Source organism: Acinonyx jubatus, chromosome X, assembly GCF_027475565.1.
Source record: "Acinonyx jubatus isolate Ajub_Pintada_27869175 chromosome X, VMU_Ajub_asm_v1.0, whole genome shotgun sequence".
NCBI lineage: Eukaryota > Metazoa > Chordata > Mammalia > Carnivora > Felidae > Acinonyx > Acinonyx jubatus.
In genome coordinates this window covers 89,503,429-89,526,796 of record NC_069389.1, presented here as the reverse complement: position 1 = coordinate 89,526,796, position 23,368 = coordinate 89,503,429, and the positions used below count along the sequence as shown (strand labels likewise).

At 42.7% G+C, this 23,368-nt stretch overlaps 1 protein-coding gene across 1 annotated transcript in view; it reads left to right on the top strand.

The window, feature by feature from the left end:
• The first annotated feature begins 1,821 nt into the window (after positions 1–1,821).
• LHFPL1 (LHFPL tetraspan subfamily member 1) overlaps positions 1,822–23,368 on the top strand; it is a 41,094-nt gene continuing 19,547 nt past the window's right edge. The window contains exons 1-2 of the mRNA XM_015067438.3: positions 1,822–2,426; positions 12,590–12,688. Coding sequence (XP_014922924.3) covers positions 1,901–2,426; positions 12,590–12,688 — 625 coding nt within the window. The 5' untranslated portion in view covers positions 1,822–1,900. The remainder of the gene's footprint in view (positions 2,427–12,589; positions 12,689–23,368) is intronic.

Sequence of the window (23,368 nt, the reverse complement as noted above, 5' to 3'; positions counted from 1 at the left end):
CATTACCTCATTGCGGCCAAGCATACCTATTTTCTAACAGCAATTACTTAAAACTAGTTCCACTTCTGTTGGCTTTCAATCCCTCATCACATCTTCTTCTCACTGCCCACCCCCCCGCCCCCCAATCAGGCACAAAGCCTCCTTCCCAGGGGCTCAGCTCAGGGCACTTTCTTCCCAAGCCCTAACATTCCAACGTAAGCACCTACAATTTATGATCTCCTCTCCCTTCCTGCACAAAACACATAGCACACAATACATATGTTTCAGGAGGGGAATTGCGGTGGACTGAAAACAGAGCATTATGCTAAGAATCAAATAATTGGGCTCTGGTCTGGCCAGTGTACCTCACTAGCCCTTTTCCCTTGGGTAAATCACTTCCTCTCCGGATTCCCGTCCGTAAAGTGATGGTGGGGGGAAGGGATGTTAGGACTGTGTGGTAGAAAAGTAATGGCCCAGGAATAGGCAGATCGGGTTTCTTATTTTCTTATTCTGGTGTTGCCGCTTGCTAATTTACTCTATGACTTAAGGGAAATCATTTCTCCCCTTACTGGGCCGTGCCCCCCCCCCCATACATAAAACAAGAAGGTCGAATTAGGAGATTCATTAAGGTCCCTGCCAGCCTGGAAATTGGCTGCTTCTGTGAAATGGGTTTCATGAAACAAACATGAGTTGGAGCGCCTACTCTGTGCCGGGCACTCTGTAATGGTGCTTGTGAAAGGGCCCGTGGCTGGGCATGGTCCCCGAGACCCTGAAAACAGCTGCTGCTAGCTCCTGACAATGTCTCCAATTAGCAGTATGGTAGCCCATACAGCCAGTGCCTGTGCAAGTCCCCCTTACCTTGGGTCCCCACCCCTGAAACCCTCTCCCACCACCTGTAGCCTTAAGCAATGGTGATGAATCATGGAGACGTTTCTGAAACATCCTCCACCATCTGCCTGCTGGAGACATTCACAGTGCTGTCATCAAGCTGCAGTGTGGTCTCTGGCTGCCCTAATTGCGTCCAGAAAGCAATGGCAGATTAATGGAGTTGGGAGGGAAGTGGTCGATTTTCAACAGAGGGGTCTGTGAAAGCCATTTGTGAGCTGGGCCGAGGAGATGAGATCTGAAAGGCTCTCGGGGTCTTGAATCTGAGATTGCTTGTTCCGGAAGCACCTTGAAAGGTCCTTACAGCTATATATATGTTCCTGCTGCCAGGCAGGGGGCACCTGATCCATGTCAGAGAGAGAAGAGAAGCTTTGGAGCAAAGGATGAGGCAGGTTTTCTTAATAGCCGGTCTAGAGTCAAACAACACTTACTGGTTGGAAAGTTGCCTCGTATTGCTTTTGGGGAAAAAGTGACTGATCAGTGCTCACTCAGTGATAAGAATGGGGTGTGAGAGAGGAACCCCATGTTTTATTCTGCACATTTGTCAACCCTGGGAATGGCTCATATTGATGCCCTATTAGACATCCTACATAGGTCGTAGGGGCACATCCTGTGACCCCCCCCCACAGTGAGCTCTCTTTCCTTCTTCTCCCTTGTAGGAGGGGCAGCCCCCTGAGGTGTCTTCCTTCTCCCTCACTCTCTGAAAACAACTTGCTTCCTGACCCTCTTGAGATACCATCTCCTTCCAGGCCTCCAGGCCAGTAAAGCCATTCCACCGGAAGCTGAGGATTCTCTGGGCAGACTTGGTTTCATTCAGCCTTCCCTCCTGCCACTTGCTTCATGCTAGACGTCAAGAGTTGAAAGCTGTCTGATCAGGCTGCATTCGAGCTGCTGGAGCAGCCACCAGTTCATTTCTATGGCTCTTCCATTGCAGCCTAGAGACCATAGAAATCTGAATCAGGTGGAGGGAAGGGAAGATGGGGAAAATGCTGGAAAGCAGAATCCCAGAAGGACCTAAACGGTCCTGAGGACAATAATGTTATCCAGAAGCAAAGGCCAAGTGGTACATAAACGAGCCCTAGGACTGGCCAGCCAGATGAAACTGGCCTACTTGCTAACTTTCTGCATTTGGTGCTATGACCCAACTCATCTCCCCATCCCTGCAGAGAAACCTGGGACCATGAGGAGCAGCCTGACCCTGGTGGGGACCCTCTGGGCCTTCCTGTCCCTTGCTACTGCTGTGGCCAGTTCTACCAGTTACTTCCTGCCTTACTGGCTCTTTGGATCCCAGCTGGGGAAGCCAGTGTCATTCAGCACATTCCGGAGGTGCAACTACCCCGTGCGGGGAGAGGGGCACAGTCTGATCATGGTGGAAGAGTGTGGGCGCTATGCCAGCTTCAGTGCCATCCCAAGCCTGGCCTGGCAGATGTGCACAGTGGTGACAGGTGCCGGCTGTGCTCTGCTGCTCCTCGTGGCACTGGCTGCTGTCCTGGGCTGCTGCATGGAGGGGCTCATCTCCAGAATGATGGGACGTTGCATGGGAGCAGCACAGTTCGTGGGAGGTAAGACTGTGTCACCGGGGCTGGGCAGGTTGTGGAGCTTGGCGGTGGGGGTGGGGGTGGGGGTGGGACATGTTGCCTTACCGGGAAATCCACTCTCAGCCCCTCCTGTTTATCCAACCCGAATGCTATGAATGTGGACTCCTTTGAAACACCCAGCCCAGGACTCCCCAGAGTGCAATCTATAGCAGGGTTTTACTCACAGCAAAACGGGCTAGTAGCAAACCTGGTATCTGGGTTTTTTGTTTTTCGTTTTTTTTTTAGCCTCCATTTTCATCACCTTCTTCCGCCTGAGCAGTGCCCATTGAAGGCTTTTATCCAGGTCCGCTTTCCAGGGGCAGCAACATATACTCTAAATACACTTGATCTCCAAGAGCCTTGATCTCTGGTAGTGATCTCAAAGGGCAATGATCTGATAAACATGTACACGCAAGTGCTAATTACTGACAAGTTTAATGTACAGCCTTCACCAAAGGAATATATCTCTAAAAGTGAAATGCTAGGTACCAGACAGACTGTAGGTCCCTGCTTATTTGCCCTATATCTAAGGCTAGCCCTATCTGGTAGCTGTTAACAGTCTATCCCAATTTCCTATGGCCCTGACCCACCCTACTCATTTTTCCCCTCATTCAGTCTCCCTCTAAATTTAGTGCAGAAGACCTGGGGTGCTGGTAGCGCGCAGATGGGCCAGGAAAGAGCAAAATGCAAATATGGCAGACTGCGGGAAGGCAATGGGGGCAGTTTAATTTGAACTTTGCGAGAAGAAAAGGAAAGTGTAGACAGGCAAATGTATGTGTTATATTTTATACCTAAATGGGGCACTGGGAAAAAGTGCTGGTAGAATATCTTGCTGAAGTTTGTGGTTGTTGTTCATGAAGTTTTAGAATCATTATTCAAGTCATCATCATTATCATCTCCATTAGCAGCACAATGTGTGTGAATGGAGCCAAGAAACTTGGTTCCCACTTCTGGCTCTAAGTTGCCCAGTGGCTGGGCAAGTGACAGTGACCTCTAGTATGCTCACCTCCCTTCCTTCCTTGAATTTGTTCATTGGCAAGATGGCGCAGATGCTAAATTTCTTTATTCTCTCTAATGACTGTATTGAGATGGCCTTGGAGTAAGAGAATAGTGGTGAACAAAGACATTGTTTGTCAACAGGAGCTATTCCCGCCCTGCCCTGGACGTTTGGTAATCTCTTTGAGACACTTTTGATTATCACAACTTGGGGAGTGTGCTATTGACATCCAGTGGATAAAGATGTGGGATGATGTTAAATATCCCACAAGGCACAAAAACATGACAGCTTCCAATTTCCAACAACAAAGAAGTATCCAGCACAAAATGACAATCATGCCAAGGTCGAGAAACCCTGAACTAACGCATCATGGTTTCCTGACCTGCTTATGAAAATTGCCAGTTTCTTTGTGTTGTTCCAGTTAAGGTGATATTTTCTGGTTCCCTCTTTCTTCAGGCTCACTGTAAAAGTTTTAAATGTGAATTCACATTCTAGTCTCCCTTGTTCCTGAAATTTTCCATTCTTTAGCTACTAATGGTTTTCTGGCCACATTGAAAGTCATTAGACTAGCTCCTTTCTTCCCCCTTGAAAACCATGGTACAGAACCAGTTACTAAGGCTGGTCTAAGCCAATGACTTTGTCTCCCTTTGGGGGCTCTGTGGGTATCACAAATAAACCTTAAATAGGCTCACTTTTCACCTGAATTCTTGGGCATGCTATAGATAGCTCAGCACTTTTATGGACACGTTATTTCAGAAAATAACACTTAGCTGGCGGGAGAAAGGGACGGTCTTTACAACTTATATTTATATTCTCAGGGCCCAGTTCGGTGCCTGGCACAGACCAGGTCTTCAGTAACTGTAGAAGAATGAATACACAGCTATGGCAGTGTCTAGCATATCTTAGGATAAGTTGAACACGTGAGAGCTGGGTTCCTTCACATGCTATGCTTTTTGTTTCCCCGAGGGGACCTTAGCACCCTGAGTCCTTTTCTATTCTGAGTTGAGAGTGACAGCTTAGCCTCACTTGAATTTCTAAGAGTTGCCAGCAGAGGGTGAGAGGGGCTAATTGGTAGGAATCAGAAGGCAAGTAACAACAGCTTCCACCAGAGTCCAAGCATTATTAACAGTGGCTCCTACTCCCAACTTACTTGGGCTTGACTGAGACTTTTACAAAAACGCTTATGTTTCTCCATATGATACATTTTAGTTGATCCCACTTCCGAGGTTTAGAAACTCAGAGGAAATTCTTGAGGAGGTATGTGGGTAGGTAATAGAATTTTACAATACACTCATGGACTGAGTGGGGAAGAACTTTGGCTGAGTGGCAGGTGTCATACATAAGAAGCAAAACATTAGTACTATTTTCCTCTTATGTGGTTCCTCATATAGAATGATTCCCCATTGACCCTTGCTCATAGGCATATGGTCACAGTATTTATACCTGGGTGAGGGTCTTTAAAGTTCAAAAATAAAATGCCATTTGACAGTAGTCATAGGAGTCAAGACCCAAGGCATGGTGGTTCAAGGTTTATCCCTGGATAAGTGAATGATACTGGACAGATGGCTAAATTTCCACAGCTCTCCCATCTGTAACACCAGCCAAATAAGGGTCATTTGTACCTCCTTTTTAGAAACCGGCACCTGTCAAGGTTACATCAGATGTGAGGGAATGGTGAAGACTGCTTGGATGCATCATATTTCCTAGGAGCCCCTTGGCACATGACCATCACCCAAGGGTCTCCAGAGATCTTGTATCTGACCCCTCGGAGATATGCTCTGTCAGTGTCAGGAAGCCAAGCCTGAACAGCATGTTTAGCACCACGGATAAAAGACACAAGAGAAAGAGCTGTGGGGGTTAAGTTTAAGCTTGCTGTTCAGCTGAGGGGAATTGATTCTGTTGTTCCAGGCCTGCCTGCTTCTCGGCAGCTAGTGCATTAACCGAAATACAGCATGGGGGTGGAGCCAATTTGTTTTAGGTCTGGTTGATCTCTGCCAGACCCCAAACCACTGAAGAGATGGAGTATCCATTAAGAACTACTCCCTCCCCCTGCCTGACTCTTGTTCCCCAGTTTGGCAGCTGCCCACAGAGATGAACAGTGGGAAGTGGGAGAGACAGGAAGAAATAAAGAGCTGCTGGCCTGAGTCAGACTTAGCAAGGTGACCTGATGGGGCCCTTGGGTCCCATTTGCTCCACCTGCAGCTGATCCAGCTGGACAAGCCTAGGGTCCAGGGAGCCTTCCACTGGGACCTTCATGCCCTGCTCCAACCGGTGAAGGAAACATCTGGCCAGGAGATTATTTCAACCCTGGGGATGCTGGGCTTTCCAAACAGCTGGCCCCCAGTCCCTGAGAACAAGGTCATTATTCACATTCCCCTGTGTATACATATGCAAGATGCTTGTGAATTGTTCTCTATCTTCAGTGCGAGCTAAACAAAGAAGAAATAGTTGAGAAGTAAATATAAGGAACTTCTTGGCAGGAAAAAGTATAAGATCTTGGATCGGGTTACATGAGGGAGGCCAAGAATCTTTCTAGAGCAGGGAATGTATCAAGATCACCTGGAGGGCTTAAAAATATGTGGACTCCCCAACTCTCTCAACCTTTTTCCCATTCTGATTTACATAGCAACAGGTGGACGTCTGCGTGTTTTGAAAAATCTCCCCAGTGACTCTGATGTGTATGCTGTGTTCCTTTTTCCCAACGCAAGTGAGAACCACCAATCTGGACTTTTTTTTTTTTTTTTTTTTTTTTTTTGGTTAAGGAGATATAATTCAACGTACCCAGATAGGCACCAGTGTTTCTTTCCACGTAAGGTCCTAATGTTACATGCCTCAAGCTCAGTGAAAACCGCCACTAGAGACAGATCACTGAGAACTTGAATCAAGGAAAGGGGGCTATTTTTCTAAAAATAAAACAAAACAAAAACAAAGTCAAAAACAAAACAAAAACAAAAAAAACCCCATTATCTTCCCTGTAAACCATGCATTTCCTGGAAAAATCCCTCAAGTTTTACCAGGCATCATTTAATTTATCCTTACCATGATGAACGAGGATAAAAGTGGCTTTCTGCTTGGGAAAATAGTATTTAAAGAAGTTAACCTACTAGCAAATACTTAGGTACCCAATTGGAGCAGAGCAGAGAATATGGGTCAGGGCTCCTGACTCTCAGCCCTGGGCCTTATGCACTGGTGCTACTGATTTCTCCTTTTCCTCTTGAAGATGAAACGCTATCACAGTGTTTTTTTAGAGTGGCCCATGAACCGTTTGTATAAGAATTACCTGGGGTGCTTGTTAGTGCCATTCTAAGCCTACTGAATCAGAACTGATGCCTTATACCCTGTATTTTACACAGTCTCCTTAGGCTGATCTATTCTTGACAATATAGTATAAAATAGTTGAGATGTATGCACCGGTCACCTTAAGAAATATGTTACCGATACAATTATAGTCTCTTTCATATCCTGATCATATTCCCTTGTTCCTACAGCAGAGATAGCTATGATCTTTCATTTGTACACACCAAAATTTGAGAACCTCTGCTCAGGGTTGTTCATAATGTTGCTTTTTCCTAGAACTCCCTTTTCTTCCATCTCTGCCTGTAAACATCTGCCTCTTTCTCCAAGTTCAGGTCAAATGTAGCCTCTATGTGAAGTCTCCCCTGATCTACTTTAAATATTTCTTGCAGAAGTAAACTTTCTTATAACTCCAAGAGAGAATATGAGGTCAAATGAATTAGAGAGTTGAGTGAGGAGCTCCCTGGGAAGGGAAAGCTAAGATTATATAGCTAGAGGGCAGATTTATACATTTTCTAGTATGTTTGAGTTAAAGTTGCTACAAGAGCAATAAATTGAGCAAATTAATAACAAATTAACCCACACTGGACTTCTGCTCAGGTGGTAAATTCAAACTACCTAATAACCATATTTGGGTAGATATTTGGAGATGGGTGGAGAGTGCAACCAAATGGTTGCATCCTCAATATTTGCGCTTGTGGATGGCGGAAGGGGTAGCAAAGGGGATTGGTAACACCCAGGGATGGGACTTTCTCTGCCCAGAGACGAAGGTTAGGCATCTGCCTAATGGAGAATGTGCAGTTAGAAGGAGGTTATATGACTGTTGGGGTATGGGAAAGTAGTCATTCTGTCATCAGGGGAAGGTTGAGTTTAGCTGGGATGTAGCTGCAAGAAGGGTTCCACGTTCTGTCCGAGAAGGTGAGTGAGTCTGAGGGTTTGTACTGGTGTTGAGGTTGCCTGCCACAAGGGCTGAATAAAGTGTTCAACTCCAGGCCTCTGCTTGGTCAGAGAAGGGAATTCAGACTATAGCAACAAAGTTAGGGGAGGATATTTGGTATATTTTGGGATAGGGGATTCTTGTGGAAAGAACAGTCAAAGAAGGGAAACAAGATGGCAGCCCACTGGTCACTGTATAGTAGGGAAGTAAGGACGAGAACATACTCTCACATTCCCCTGTGTGTACATATGCAAGATGCTTGTGAATTGTTCTCTATTTTCAGTGAGAGCTAAACAAAGAAGAAATAGTTGAGAAGGAAATATAAGGAACTTCCTTCTTGGCAGGAAAAAGTATAAGATCTTTTCTAGAGACAGGTGAGAATAAGAAAGTACCCAGCTGAACAGAAGCAGTTGGGGCAGACTTTTCCAAGGGACGTATTTGGTTAGACAAAACCAGGAGTTAGCAATAACACATACAGAAGTGGGAGCCGGGGCTAGATCTCACACAGGGCTGGAGTTGGGATTTAAACTAGTTTTTTCTGGGGCGCCTGGGTGGCTCAGTCGGTTAAGCATCTGACTTCAGCCCAGGTTATGATCTCACAGTTTGTGAGTTCGAGCCCCGTGTTGGGCTCTGTGTTGACAGCTCAGAGCCTGGAGCCTGCTCTGGATTCTGTGTCTCCCTCCCTCTCTGACTCTACCCCACTCTCTCTCTCTCTCTCTCAAAAATAATTAAACATTAAACTAGTTTTTTCTGCCATCAGAGCAGCCCAGGAATATGCTGAATATGCTGTGTTCATCATTTAAAAGGCAGGAGGGAGGACAGAGGATAGGAAGAGTAGGAAGGCTGGTTGGGCAGAGTATGGGGCTACATGCACTGGGGCAGAACACATGCCTGGCCGAGATTTCTAGTCTCTGGCTTGGTGCCTGCAAAAAATTGCAAGATAACAACTCCAACCAGGCAGCTTTTTAATCGAGCCCTATTCAGTTTTTGACTTTTCAACTGGTTTTTCTTATGAGGACAAAGAGGTGAGAAAGAAATTAGCACAGAGAATATTATATGTGAGAAGTTGAGAGAGGAGTCATAGGGGGAGGCTGCTGTTTAATAATAATATTTTTTATTGAGCACTTTCTATATGCTAGATACTTTACGAGTATTACTTTTCGAAGCAGCCCTATAGGATAGAGTACTATTCTCATTTTAAAGATGAGATAACTGCACAGAGAGATTAACTAATTTGCCGAAAGTCACACAGCCTCTAGGTGGCAGAGCTGAAATTTGAACGTAGATCTAGACTGACTATAGAATCCATTCTCTCTCTCTCTTTTTTTTCCAGCTTCTTAAAATATAACGGACATAGGACACTGTAAGTTTGAGGTGTAAAATGTGATTTCATACACATACATATTGTGAAATGATTACCACAATAAGGTTAGATAACAATCTATCACCTCATTTCATTCCTCGTGTGTGTGTGTGTGTGTGTGGTGAAAACATCTAAGATCTACTCTCTTAATAACTTTCAAGTATATATAATCCAGTATTGTTCTCTGAAGCCATTGTGTTGTACCATCTCTCTGGATCTAACGCCTATAAGATTCCTAGTGCTTGCTAGAGATATTGTTGTCAAAAGGCAGTCATTTCTGGATAGAAGGACAGAGCTTCTAAGGGTTGATGATCTCTCTGACTAGTGAGAAAAAGTGTTTCCAGTAACTGGCTATGTGACTATAGGTAAATCACTGTCCCTCTCTGAGTCTCAATATCCACATCTGTAATGGGGACGGATTAGAGTAGGTAATCTCCAGAGGCCTTTCCCTCTTTAGGATTCTATAGATGTACCAGGTGTCTAGGATGATCTCCCATCCATGCTAAGAAGATCCCTTCAGAAGGCCTCCCCCTTGGGTAGTGTGGGCAAATTAAGCTGTCTGTTAGGTACCCAGAGCATACTCTGAAACAGATGCATTTAGTGGGCACTTATTACGTACCAGGTACCAAGCGTACATAGTCGAAGATAAATAAGGCCCCTCCCTTCAAGGAACACACACTTTTTTTTTTCTCAAAACATTTTATTAAGAATGCATTCATTGGGAGTAGATTCCCATGGTTCATCACTTACATACAACACCCAGTGCTCATCCCAACAAGTGCCCTCCTCAGTGCCCATCACCCATTTTCGCCGTCCCCTGCACCCCCAGCAACCCCCAGTTTGTTTTCTGTATTTAAGAGTCTCTTATGGTCTGATTCCCTCTCAGTTTGTAACTATTTTTCCTTTCCTTCCCTTCCCTCATGGTCTCCTGTTAAGTTTCTCAAATTCCACCTATGAGCGAGAACATATGATATCTGTCTTTCTCTGACTGACTTATTTCACTTAGCATCATACCCTCCAGAAGGAACACACACTTTAGTGAGGGAAGCAGACCACAATCAGTTGTAAAAGATATATATCACAGGATATTTCAGTCACGGGAGTAAGCACAAGGTGCTGTGGGAACAGAGGGGAGGAAAATGTTAACTTAGGCTGGGGGCGGGGCACCTGGGGGATTGTGAGAAAGGCTTCCTGGAGAAGATAGTTCCTGACCTAAGCTTCTCACCACGGAAAGGTCTGAGGAACAAGAGAGGGCTGAAGAAGTTCCACCCTCTTCAGCCATGGCAAGACAGACACTCGGCCAGCACTTGTTCCTGCTTGAGCACTCAGAGCTCATGCCAGTCCCAGGGCTTTGAAGGTGGAGGTTAGAAAGCTGAACTGCTGTTCTTTCATAAACGTGTGTTCTTTTCTTCCTAGTTTATGTGGAAAAGCTCACTTTTTAGTAACTCTTCTCTCAAAGGATAAGTACCAGGGGCAGGAAAAGGCTTAGGATTCGTTTCCCATTTTGTCTTTAACCCATTGTGCACACTCTGAGCTCCATATTCTGGCTGATACCTCTTCATATCACAGGATTTCAGTTCATCTGTGGTAAAAACAAACGAACACGACGAAGGAATCCCTAAACAAATAGGAGTGTTGTTCCATTGCTACTGGATAAATTCCAGAGCTTAGGAAGACCTTTGAGTGACCAGTTTCGTTTCCTTTAAGACTACGAGACAGATAAGAATGCCTTCTAATTTTAAGCATTCCACTGAAAAGAATTTCTAACCTTAATTGGTCATTCTTTTAGTTTCTAAACCCTCTCTTACTGTTAGAAAGTTATCTCAGTTTTCCTATTTAAACTCTTCTTGCTACTTCATCTTTTTCTCTGGACTCATTGAATATTAAGAAAAGCTGGCTGCCATGTTGCAGACAAGCTTAGAGTACTTTGTGGTCTTCTTCCGAAAGGATTCATTTTAAGGCAGAGTGGACTTATTAGCTTCTCAGCGTGTACGTGGAATCTTCCTCCGTGGGGAAAGGGAGGTGCAGGGGAGGCCAGCAGTCCCTGGAGTAGCCTGCCTTTCACTGTCCAGCCGAGCCCTAGAGCTCTGGAACCTATAAATATGCCATTCATTCATCATTGATCAAAGCCCTGCTCCGTGGAGGTTCTGTGTTATTAGTTTCTGCATTTATATTTCTGGCACATGACCTTCCCATAACCTTTGGTGTGGCACCCAGGTATAGTGTTCTTGTAATTAGGCTCTCTTGGTCGCAAGTAGAAGAGCCTCACTTGAGCTCTCTCACTAAAAAGGGAGTTGATTATAACACAAGGAAAGTGGAACTGGAAAGCCATTGGGAAGGACTGGATTTTTCTCTAGCTCTTTCAGGGGAAGTGTGGAGTTCTTCGCCATGGCGTGTCTGCTTCACGCCGCTGTATTCTCTCTCTCTCTAGGAATCAGTTTGCTCAGCCTACCCAGAGTTGATGTCTGTTCATAACTCTGGATTGAACTTGGCTTCAGCTTGATACACACTTGGTTCTACCTCTTGGTGTTTCTTCCCTAACCTTTGCCCCATCTGCTAACTCCCTCAGCGTCTCTGTTTCTGGATTAAAATGTCCAGAAGGAAGAATCAGGCCCAGCTGATGTCTTCATGCCAGGATATGAGGTCACCCATCATTGAGCAGCCAATGAATTTGGTTGTTTTTGTGTTAGCTGTCATGTGTAGTCCACCGCACTGTCACCAAAGACATGAGGGAGGAAGAGGTCATAGGTTATAAAATGTAACCTGGGCAGTAAGGAAGAGCTGAGGATCATGTAGTTTCCTTAGAAGGAAGTATCAGCAAGCAGACCCAGATTTGTATCTCTGGTCAGAAGAGTAAGGTTATTGCTAAGATCCCATAGTTTCTCTGTAGTGACCAAATAACCTAAACAAAATGGATGCGAAGATGGGGGGCACAGCGGAAGGTATCGGAAGCCAAATAAAGGAGAGATGCTTAGCTTAAGGCTGGAACGATTTCTCAGAATGAGACAGTATTTCTGGAAGAAGGAGTGTGGTGCCCTCCTCACCAGGAGAAGCCTACCCAATGTGTATGCTTTCTGTAGATATCGGTCTGGCAGCTGAGTCTAAGTGATAGAAACCATGACCTACGTTTAACCATTAAGGACCCATTTGACTCTTAGAAAAGGCTGAGTTTTAGGAAAGAGTAACATTCTCTACATTGTTGTCTTTTGAAAATCAGACCTAGATAGAAGAAGAGTCCGACTGGAGAGGCCAAGTTAGCTTTGTGGGTCATCGTCAAAAACATTTTGCCTGTAAAAAGTACTCCGGCCTGTCTTAATTCCTAATACTACCTTTTCTTTAGAAGTTGTTCCCTCTACTATCTACTGCAGCTCACTACTTATGACATGGCCAAGAAATCCTGTTGAGTTGGTAGTGTCACAGACATTTAAGGTTAAAGGGGAAAGATAAACTCTGGGAACAAGAGGCAGAGTTGGAGCTGAGCTAATCCAGAGAGAAATTTGGGGTGACAGAAGACTTGTTACATTTTTTTCTACCTATGTGTATGCTTTTCTTTCCAGGGTTGCTGATAAGCTCAGGCTGTGCATTATACCCCTTAGGATGGAATAGCCCGGAGATAATGCAAACATGTGGGAATGTCTCCAATCAATTTCAGTTAGGTAAGGTGGTCTGGGCAGGATGGCAGTTCATGGTTCTTTTGGGAACCTGGTTTTCCAAGCGCTTTACTTCTTGGAGGGGAGTCTTCTTGCTAATGGTGCTTGCCTGAGTCTCTGTCATCATGTTAGCTTGTGGGGAGTGGTGGCTTGGCTAGATTCATTTGGCCTTGATAACTCACAAAGGTGGGACATAAATTTCTCTTTTTCGGTTATGTCTCTCTACATCCTTTATGCGCTTTTACCCAGAGTCCTGTGACCAGTTTGGGGAAGCCCTATCTACAGGGGGATTTCAAATGTTTAGAAACTGATGATCTGTCATTCTCTGAAAAAAATCCCAGTTTCTATTACTCTTTCCTTTCCAGGCACTGATTTCCAAATATAAATCAACACTATCTCTTCTCACTCTCTATGAAGGATATAACAAGAGGTAATCTGGTTTACATCAAGCATTAGGAGCCTAGATTAAATATTGGGAATTGTTACTCACATTGTTACATTGTTAGTGGTACGTTAATGGCAAGAGCTGTCAAATATTAGGATGGGTGGCAGAGTAATTCTGGACTCTTTTATGGCTGCCAATTCTCACTGAGAATGACAAGTTCACTAATGTGAATTGGGACTAGATTAGACTCTAATTGAAAGACGTCAAAGTATTTTCCCAATATACTATCGTGGAAGAGAGTAGAAGGGGAAATGTCTAGGGTTCTTTGAGTATTCTCAATTGTAGGAGAGGATTTTGGAATAATGAGGTCACCTATTCCCTACAGCTTACGTTCCAATACTTCCCTTTCTGTCTGTTGCCTCAGCCTATTTTTTTGAGTCTCCTCTGATTCATTTTCGGAGAAAGGAGTTGTTCACTATACAAGCATAGCATGAGGGAAGGGCTATATAGAAGATGTGACAAATGTGGGCCCTGGAATGTCTAGTGTTACTGGCTCAGGGCTGAGCTGACTGGCAAATATAATAATTTTGCCATAGGTGAAGGAATGAATACATATTTGGGGGTGGGTTCTGAAGAAAAACGAAGCAAGCCACTATTCCAGCTAGCTGGGATAGAGACAGTTAAAGATTTACTACATTTCTCCTATTTGGTTGTTGGATATATAATTCTACTTTTTAAAATAATGGCTTTATTGATATACAACCCACATGCCATAAAGTCTGCCATTTTAAAGTGTACGATTAGTGGTTTTAAGTACATTCACAAATTTGTGCAATCATCACCACTATCTAATTCCAGAATATTTTCATAACCCCCCAAAGAAACCCCTTACCCATAAGTAGTCACTCCCCATTCCTCCCTGCATTGAGCACCCCCCCCCGCAACCACTTTCAATACAGATTTGCCTATTCTGGAAATTTCATATAAATGGAATCATATAATATGTGGTTTTTACGTCTAGCTTCTTTTACTTAGCATGTCCTTCCATGTTGTAGCATGTATCAGTACTTCTGTTTTTCAGTATGAAAGAGTTCCAATTTCCCAGCATCTTCACCAATACTTGTTTACTTGTTTTCCATTAATTTTTTAATGTTTATTTATTTTTGAGAGAGAGAGACAGAGAGAGACAGAGCATGAGCAGGGGAGGGGCAGAGAGAGAGAGGGAGACACAAGATCCCGAGCTGTCAGCACAGAGATCGACACAGGGCTAAAACTCTTGAACTGCAAGATCATGACCTGAGACAAAGTCCAACGATTCACCAACTGAGACAACCAGGTGCCCCTGTTTTCCATTTTTAAAAGTCATAGCTATCCCGGGGGGTGTGAAGTGGTATCTCAATGTGATTTGAATTTGCATTTCCCTGATAACTGATGATGATGAGCTTCTTTTCATTTACTGATTGGACATATCCTTCCTATATCTTCCTTGGCAAAATGTCTATTCAAATTATTTGCCTATTTTTGACTGGGTCATTTGCCTTTTTTGTTATTGTTGTTGAGTTGTGAGAGTTCTTTATGTATTCTGGACACTAGACCCTTTTCAGATATATGATTTGCAAGTTTCCCATTCTGTGCGTTATATTTTATTTTACTGATGATGTCCTTTGAAGTATAAAGTTATTTAATTTTGATGAAATCCACATTTATCTATTTTTCTTTTGTTTCTTGTGCTTTTGGCGTCATATCTAAGAATATATTGCCAAACCCAAGGTCATGAAGACTGTTTGGGCTATTCTGGATCTCTTGCATTTCTATGTAAATTTTAGATTCAGCTTGTCAGTTTCTGCACAACCGCCAGCTGGGATTTTGATAGAGATTTTGTTGAATCTGTACATCAGTTCGGAGAGTATTGCTACTTCCACAATGTTAAGTTTTCCAACCCAAGAACACAAGATGATGTTCCGCTGAGTTAGATCATCTTTAATTTTTTTCAGTGAGATTTTGTAGTTTTCAATATACAAGTCTCACTTCTTTTATTAAATATGTTCTGAAGTATTTTATTGTTTTTGATAATATTATACATAGAATTGTCTTCTTAATTTTATATTTGGATTGTTCATTGTTAAAGTGTATAGAAATACAGATGGTTTTTCTATATTGACCTTGCATCCATCAAGCTTGCTGAACTCTTTTATTAATTTTAATGATTTTTTTTGGTAGAGTTCTTAGGATTTTCTACATATACGATCCTGTCATCTGAGAATAGAGATAGTTTTACTTCTTCTTTTCCAATCTGGGTGTCTTTTATTTCTTTTCATTATCTAATTGTCTTGCCTAGAACCTCCACAACAATGTTGAATAGAACTGGTGACAGCAAACATTATTGGCTTACCCCTCACCTTAGGGGTAAAGGGTCCAGTTTTCCACCACTAAATATTGATGTTAACTATTGGTTTTTTTCATAAGGCTTTTATTAGGTTGAGAAAGTTCTCTTTTATCTATTCCTAGTATGTTAAGTGGATTAATCATGAAAGTGTGATGGATTTTGTCAAATACTTTTTCTTCACTTACTGACATGATCACTTTTTTTACTGATTGATTTTCATATGTTAAGCCAACCTCGCATTTCAGGGATAAATCACAGTTGGTCATGGTGTATATAATCCATTTTATATGTTGTTGGGTTTGTTTGTTAGTATTTTATTGAGGATTTTTGCATCTATGTTCATTAGGAATATTGGTCTATGGATTTCTTTCCTGTGATGTGTTTGTTGGATTTGGGTATGGAGGTAACATTGGCTTCATAGAATGAGTTGCTACTTTGATTAATGTAAAATGCCAAAGTAAAAGATTGCAGACATGATTTGCATATAGTCATCTGGCAGTTTTCTGCACTAATCACCACCCCAAGGGGCTAGTTCACAAATGGGCAATTTCATGTGTGGCTGCCTTTGTTTCAAGTTGACGGCCATCAATCGTGTTTACCACAGGATCATTATTTTTCTCTTAATTTTTACTCAATATTTTATTATTGTTTCTCTCTCCATTACATTCTCCTCCTTTATTACCCTTCTCTCCTGCACCATATATCTCCCCAAGGACTCTAGCTCCCCTGTCCACAGTGCACTGGATAGTGTAGTTCTGTAAATGCTTAGGGATAAAGGGATTGCTGAATCCTGCTTGAGTCAAGCCCTCCCAGTTCCTTTTTCGAATCACCCTTTCTAATTCTTCCAAACGCCAAAGTGTCTCTCATCCATGAGCCACATTTCCTGCCCATATTCTTCAATTACAGGCCTCCATATTAGCACTTTTCTGGTTGAAAAAAAAACTGGTTAATGCTGACAAGGAGAGACCATATGTGCCACTCTTGACCCTTTTCTGGTCAGCTGCCAAAACATACATGACGGTGCCAGCTGTATTATCAGCTGTTCCCTTGTAATACAGAGGTGCCAGGAGCAGCAGCAAAACATGTAGTAGAATTTAAAAAAAATATATTTTATGATATGTTGGGAATACTGAGCTTGTGGATACCAAGGTTTGGAAAAGCCAATGCTAGAAGTACAGCTTTTCCCCTTAGACTTTTGTTTAAGACTCTGGAGATTCTGGGGTGCCTTGGTGGCTCAGTCGGTTGAGCATCCGACTTCGGCTCAGGTCATGATCTCACGGCTCATGGGTTCGAGCCCCGCGTCGGGCTCTGTGCTGACAGCTCAGAGCCTGGAGCCTGCCTCAGATTCTGTGTCTCCCTCTCTCTCTCTGCCACTCCCCCCTCTCACACTCTGTCTCTGTCTCTCTCTCAAAAAGGAAATAAACATTAAAAAAAAATAAAAGTGCATTAATACTCTGGACATTCTGGTAGTGGGGAAGCCCCTTCGGCATACCTTAAATACTGTGTGGATAGATGAATGAAATACAAGAAAAGTACACTCAGTATCCAGTGTACAGACTTTCGTTTCTTTTTTCTTGAAAGGCAGCCTGGTATACTGAAAGATCATAAGCTTTGGAGTCAAAGATCTCAGTTGCTATCCAGGCTCTGCCCCCTATGTATTTGTATGGGGGTACAGTCACTTAAGTGTCTGTGTCTCACTTTCCTTCTCTGTAAAATGGGGGATAAAAATAATACCTATTCCAACGTTGTCACAATGACATAATAAAATATATATTAAAGTACCTAGCACAACATTTGACTTGAAGTAGATAGGGGCCTTCTTTAAAAGATAGCAGAGCAGAATGTGCTGGAGGGGAGACTATCGATTGGTGGCATTAGTTTGATTCTGCTGTAGGCTCTATTTTACGCACTCTGTATTTCGGAAAGGAAGCTTCACAGAGTCAAGAAAGACATGAGCCCTACCCGAGGAACAAAGCTTCTTACCTTGACTTGCTTGAGAGAGATGAAGGGAATGAGGAGGACAGTGGAAGCAGGCATTGTTAGTCTGCCAAGGCGATTGTGAGAATGAGTAAAATAGAATTCTACTTTGAGACTCTGGATAGCCTCCTTCATCTTCCAGTATGAAGAGGTCACACTCGTGTTTTCAGCTCCTCTTTCCCTGGGTTTCCATTCCAGTTATCCTGAACCATTCACTGTTACAATTTTTAGTCCTAACCTGAATTATCAAAGATATAACTTGTATTAAGGCAGCACTCTTGGGGTATGTGTTGGATTAAAGATGAGCACAAATTCTTTGATGCCCTTCCCATAGAGAGGCTAGGTCTGTCTCTACTGCTTATGTTATAAATCTGGGCTGGCCTATAACTGCTTTAACCAATAGAGTATGGCATAAGTGACATAAAGCTTATTCTAGGCCTAGCCTCTAAAGAACGTTCAGTTTCCATGTTGGTTTCTGGGATCTCTAAGCCATCATATAAAAACTTTGACCACTCTGCGGGAGTGACCAAATGGAAAGTCCCACAGATACTTGGAAACAGAGAGAGGCCCAGCTGAGTCCAAACTTCCAGCCATTCCTGCAAAGCACCAGACATGTGTGCAAAGCAGTCCTAGGCCCTCCATTCAAGCCATCTGAATACCACTGAATGACTCTAGTTAAAGCCAGTTGCAGTAGAAAAATTGCTCAGCTGAGCTCTGACCGAATTATTACCTATAGATTCATGAGATATAATAAAATGGATTTTTAAAGTTTATTTATTTATTTTTGAGGTGGGGGGCAGCGCAGAGGGAGGGGGAGAGAAAGAATCCCAAGCAGGCTGCACGCTGAGACCTGATGCAAGGCTTGATCTCATGAACCGTGAGATCATGACCTGAGCCAAAACCAGGAGTTGGATGCTTAAACGACTGAGCCACCCAGGCACCCCCAAATGGATGTTGTTTTAATCTACTATGTTCTAGAGGTAGTTTTTTATTTTTGTTTTTTTAATGTTTATTTATTTTTGAGAGAGACAGAGTACGAGCGGGGGTGGGACAGAAAGAGAAAGAGGCACTCTCAGAGAATCCAAAGCAGTCTCCAGGCTCTGATCTGTCAGCACAGAGCCCAACCAGGGGCTTGACCTGATGGACTGTGAGATCATGACCTGAGCCGAAGTTGGATGCTTAACTGACTGAGTCATCCAGGCGACTCTCTGGGGACAGTTTGTTATACAGCAATGGATAATAAGAAAAATTCCAAATCATATACATATAAATTTAAGATTTTGATTTTTAATCAAAAGCAATTTATGCATGTGATTAAACAGTACATAAACATATAAAATGCAAAGCCAAAGTCTTTTTCCTAACCCTGACTCCATTCCCCAAAGGGACCACTAAATTTTTTATATCTCTCCAGAATTTTAATAAATATAAAAATATGAATATAAAAATATATATATAATATATAAAATATATATTATATAAATAAATATATATAATATATTATATATATTTTATATATATTTATAATATATATTATATATAAATATATATATTTAAATATAAATATAAATAAATATATAAAATATATATATAATATAAAATATAAAAATATTAAAAAACCATCTTTATTTTGTTCATCCAAGGTCATATTAGATATCTAGTAGCTAACTGTATCATTCTGCACCTTGCATTTTTTTACTTACCAAAATCTTTTAGAGAGCTATCAATGTTCATAGATCTCCTTTCTACATTTCCAGCATGCCATATTTTTCCATTGTAGGGGTAGCATAAACTCTGTGAAGGCAGGGATTTTTTTCTTTGAGATTAAGTAACTTGCTCAGGGTCACTCAGCTGATAAACTGGCAGAGCTGGGATTCGAATTCTAGAGGTCTGGTTCTAGCTAGCACCATCCAAAGGAAGTTCCTGCAATGGTGGAAATGTTCTGTGTCTTTCTGTCCAATGTGTTTAGCCTTTAGCCGTATGTTATTGTTGAGCAATTGAAAGAGTAGGTTGGTGGGACTCAATTTTTAATTTAACCTAATAAATATTTAATCTTATTATTTTATTTAATTTTATTAATTTTATTTCTTTAATTTTATTAATTTAAATGCAATAGCCACAGTGTGACTAGTGGCTACCATATTGGAAAGCAGGGCTTGAGGGTCTATGTTTTTAACCTCTATGCTCCTCTGTAGAGAAGGAAGAGCCTACTAAGGAGACCCAGAAAGAATAGCTAGAGAGACATATAAAGAAAAATAGGGAGGCGCCTGGCTGGCTCAGTTGGTAGAGCATGTGACTCTTGATCTTGGGGTTGTAAGTTCAAGTCCCATGTTGGGTGTTTGAGAGTACTTAAAAATAAAATCTTTATTTTATTTTATTTTATTTTATTTTATTTTATTTTATTTTTTTATTGTTTTAATAGAGAAAGAGAGTGCATGTGTGCAAGTGGGGGAGGAGCAGAGGGAGAAGGAAAGAGAATCTTAAGCTGGCTCCACACCAAGTGCAGAGCCCAACTTGGGGTGTGATCTCATGACCGTGAGATCATGACCTGAACTGAAATCAAGAGTCGGATGCTTAACCAACTGAGCCACCCAGGTGCCCCTAAAAATAAAATCTTAAAAACAAAAAAAGAATGCAGGGTCACAAAAACCAAGAGAAAGAGAATCCATCAAAGAAGGGGGTGTAGTCAATTGTGTGTAATACTGATTCAAGTTGCTAGATGAGGACAGAGAAGTGACCATTGGCATCAGCCAGCCAAAGTTGACCTAGAGAAGTTTTGCAATTACAGATATTGGAGTAGTTGTGAGATGAGGACAATGAAAGCAGCATGTGTAAACAATTCTTTCAAAAAGTTTTGCTATGAGGGAAAGCAGAGAAACTGAGCAGTAGCTGGAGGAGAGGAGGATATAGGATTAAGAGAGGCTTTTTCTAAGATGGCCAAATACTTGAGTAATGATGATAACCATCCTGTAGTGGAGACAGATTGATGCAGAAAAGCAAGGTCCTTGAGAATGTGAAGGTACAAGAAGACCCTTGTACAGAGACTTCATTTCAGTGGGTTTCACATATTTCAGCTTCACTGTGGTTTTCTTTTTTTAATTTTTTTTAATGTTTATTTATTTTTGAGACAGAGAGAGACAGAGCATGAACGGGGGAGGGGCAGAGAGAGAGGGAGACACGGAATTGGAAGCAGGCTCCAGACTCTGAGCCATCAGCCCAGAGCCCGACGCGGGGCTCGAACTCACGGACCGCAAGATCGTGACCTGAGCTGAAGTCGGACGCTTAACCGACTGAGCCACCCAGGCGCCCCATGTGGTTTTCAAAATCCTCTTAGATCCACAAAACTACTAGGGAATTCCTTCATACCCAATGGCCTATACAGACAGTGGACACCCAACTGAGCCCCACTGAGAATTTTGAGAAGCTGAATACTTCTAATGGGACAGAGCAGTTTTCAAGCTAGCTTATAAAACCACTGTGTTACCAACAGCACTTAAATGCAAGGTAAGGTCTATCAATAGATCACATTTGCAACATGTTCTCATGAACATTATCTAATCTGATTTTCAAAAGTGCATGGACAACGGATGGTAATATGCCCATTTTATAATGAGGAAAGCCTGAGGTAGGAATAGGTAAAGTGATTTGTGTAAGGTCATACAGCAAGTTAAAGGCACAACTGTGAATGGAGCTTATCTCCAGATTCACCTTCCTATGTGCGCGCAATGACTTTTCCCCTCTCCACTGGTGAGGGTGTGTCTTGAGTCATTTGAGAATTTTTCCTTAAGGTCTGCTTTAGCTCTATTGTTTCCAGAAACAAATGTCTGAAACATCATGGAAAGTACCTAGTTTTACATCTTGTCTCTCTCACTTCCACCCTCAGTCTGAGTCCCCTGTCGATCTTTTAGTGTAGTCAGGGTACAAATACATCAGGCAGCAGCGGCACCTGACAGGATTCTGGAAGAGGTTGTAAGTGGAATGGATATGTGTGGGAGATTTTAAAGTGCCTCTCGATTTGACTTGCATTAATACAGACACCTAAGTTGTCTTGCTAAACTTGATCATAGAAGAAAGATATACAAAACTTTTTGTTTCATATGTTCTAAGATCACATACAGTCTACCTAGGGCCTCTCTCTGGTCTTCTAGCATATCTACTCTTTAGGTACTACCCATCTTGGTCTCTCTTCTTTTTTTTTTTTTTAATTTTTTTAATGTTTATTTATTTTTGAGACGGAGAGAGACAGAGCATGAACAGGGGAGGGGCAGAGAGAGAGGGAGACACAGAATCGGAAACGGGTTCCGGGCTCTGAGCTGTCAGCACAGAGCCCGACGCGGGGCTCGAACTCACGGACCGCGAGATGGTGACCTGAGCCGAAGTCGGCCGCTCAACCGACTGAGCCACCCAGGCGCCCCTTGGTCTCTCTTCTTGAAAGGAAGAGATTGAGTAGAGCAGGGAAGGGAAAATAAAACATCAGAGGGTTTGGAGAAGACACAGCTCCTAAGACAAAAACACGGTTGTATAAGGAATTCCCAAACTCTTTCACCCCAAAAGTTTGGTTATCACCAGTTAGACCCCCAAGACCTGACCTTTACTGTCCTCCAGCTTGTGCTCACCGACCCTTGTCCCACATTTTTTCTTAAGCTCTTTTTTTCCAGCTTATCTATGAATTTAGGCAAAGGGAAAGTGAAACTGCCCCTGGAGCAAGTGACTGTCCTGACAAGACCTCCAGCCAGCCCAGACCATCCAGACTAATTTTAACTTAACCCCTGACCCGCACCTGCACAGATGGACCTTGGAGTGACCTCTAGAATGACTCATGACTACCTTTATTATAATACTAAAATCTCCACCCAAGGTGGACCCTCAGCCTCATTACATAACACACAGTGTACGTATGGGCATGTTTCCTTAAGGTGCATGTGTGACCTTATGCCTGCCTCTACATACAATGACAAGGCTTCCCTATCTAAATATTTATCCTAAACCTAAATAAAAGGGGGAGTCATGGCTTTGGAAGCTATTCCTTCGTGATCTCCTTATTTGCTGCAAATAAAGTTTACTTTGTGAGACAACTCAACCTGGTCCAGTTTCTGACTCACCAAGGAGCTAACTCACATTGATTCCATTACATGACCACCTCCCTTCCATTGCCTCCTTTATTTCTAGGATCTTCTCTCATGTCTCCAAACCTATCTTCCAGGTCCCCTGCTGTCCCAATCCTCCCTCAGTGCCTGCTCTAACCCCCTGGAACATACCTTATCTGGCTCTCACCCACCAGGGTCATCAGTTGAGCAGTGTAAGTGATTGACTCCTTTTCTTCTTTTTCTCCCTTCAAAGAGGAAATTAACATGTATGAAACTGTTGTAGGATTTTTTTTACCTCAATACCCAGGGTTCATTGTCTTGCCACTTCCAAGAACGAAGATGTGGACACAAAATGAGCAGCAGGCAGAATTTTATTAGCATATAAGATCAGAAAGGAAGAATAGTAGGAAAGCTCTCCTTACAGAGAGGGGACATTTGAAAGTGAATGCCCAAGGACTATAGGGGAGGGTCCTTATTTTATAAGGTTCTGGTCACCACCCCTCTTCCCTTCCCCCTCGTTCCTTCTCATGTTCTACCCTTATTGGCTGGATAACTCTGAGTGCTGGGTTGAACATTCCTGATTGGCTCGACTCCATTGCATGAGGGGTGGTCTATGGCCATACCATTCCTTGTGGGTCATGTGTTTTATGCTCTACTACTTATTTTTAATTAGGTCTTTTGTCAAATTCCTGAAGGGAACCTGAGGGGGAGTAGGTGGTGTCTGTTACATTCTTAAGAGGAACCTTACGCCTGAGGGGCTTTGCTGTGTTCAGACACTCCCAGCATTGTTCCAAAATATGTGTTTTTCCCCACCCAGGGACCTCAGGTCCTAACCTTTCACTCTCTGACTG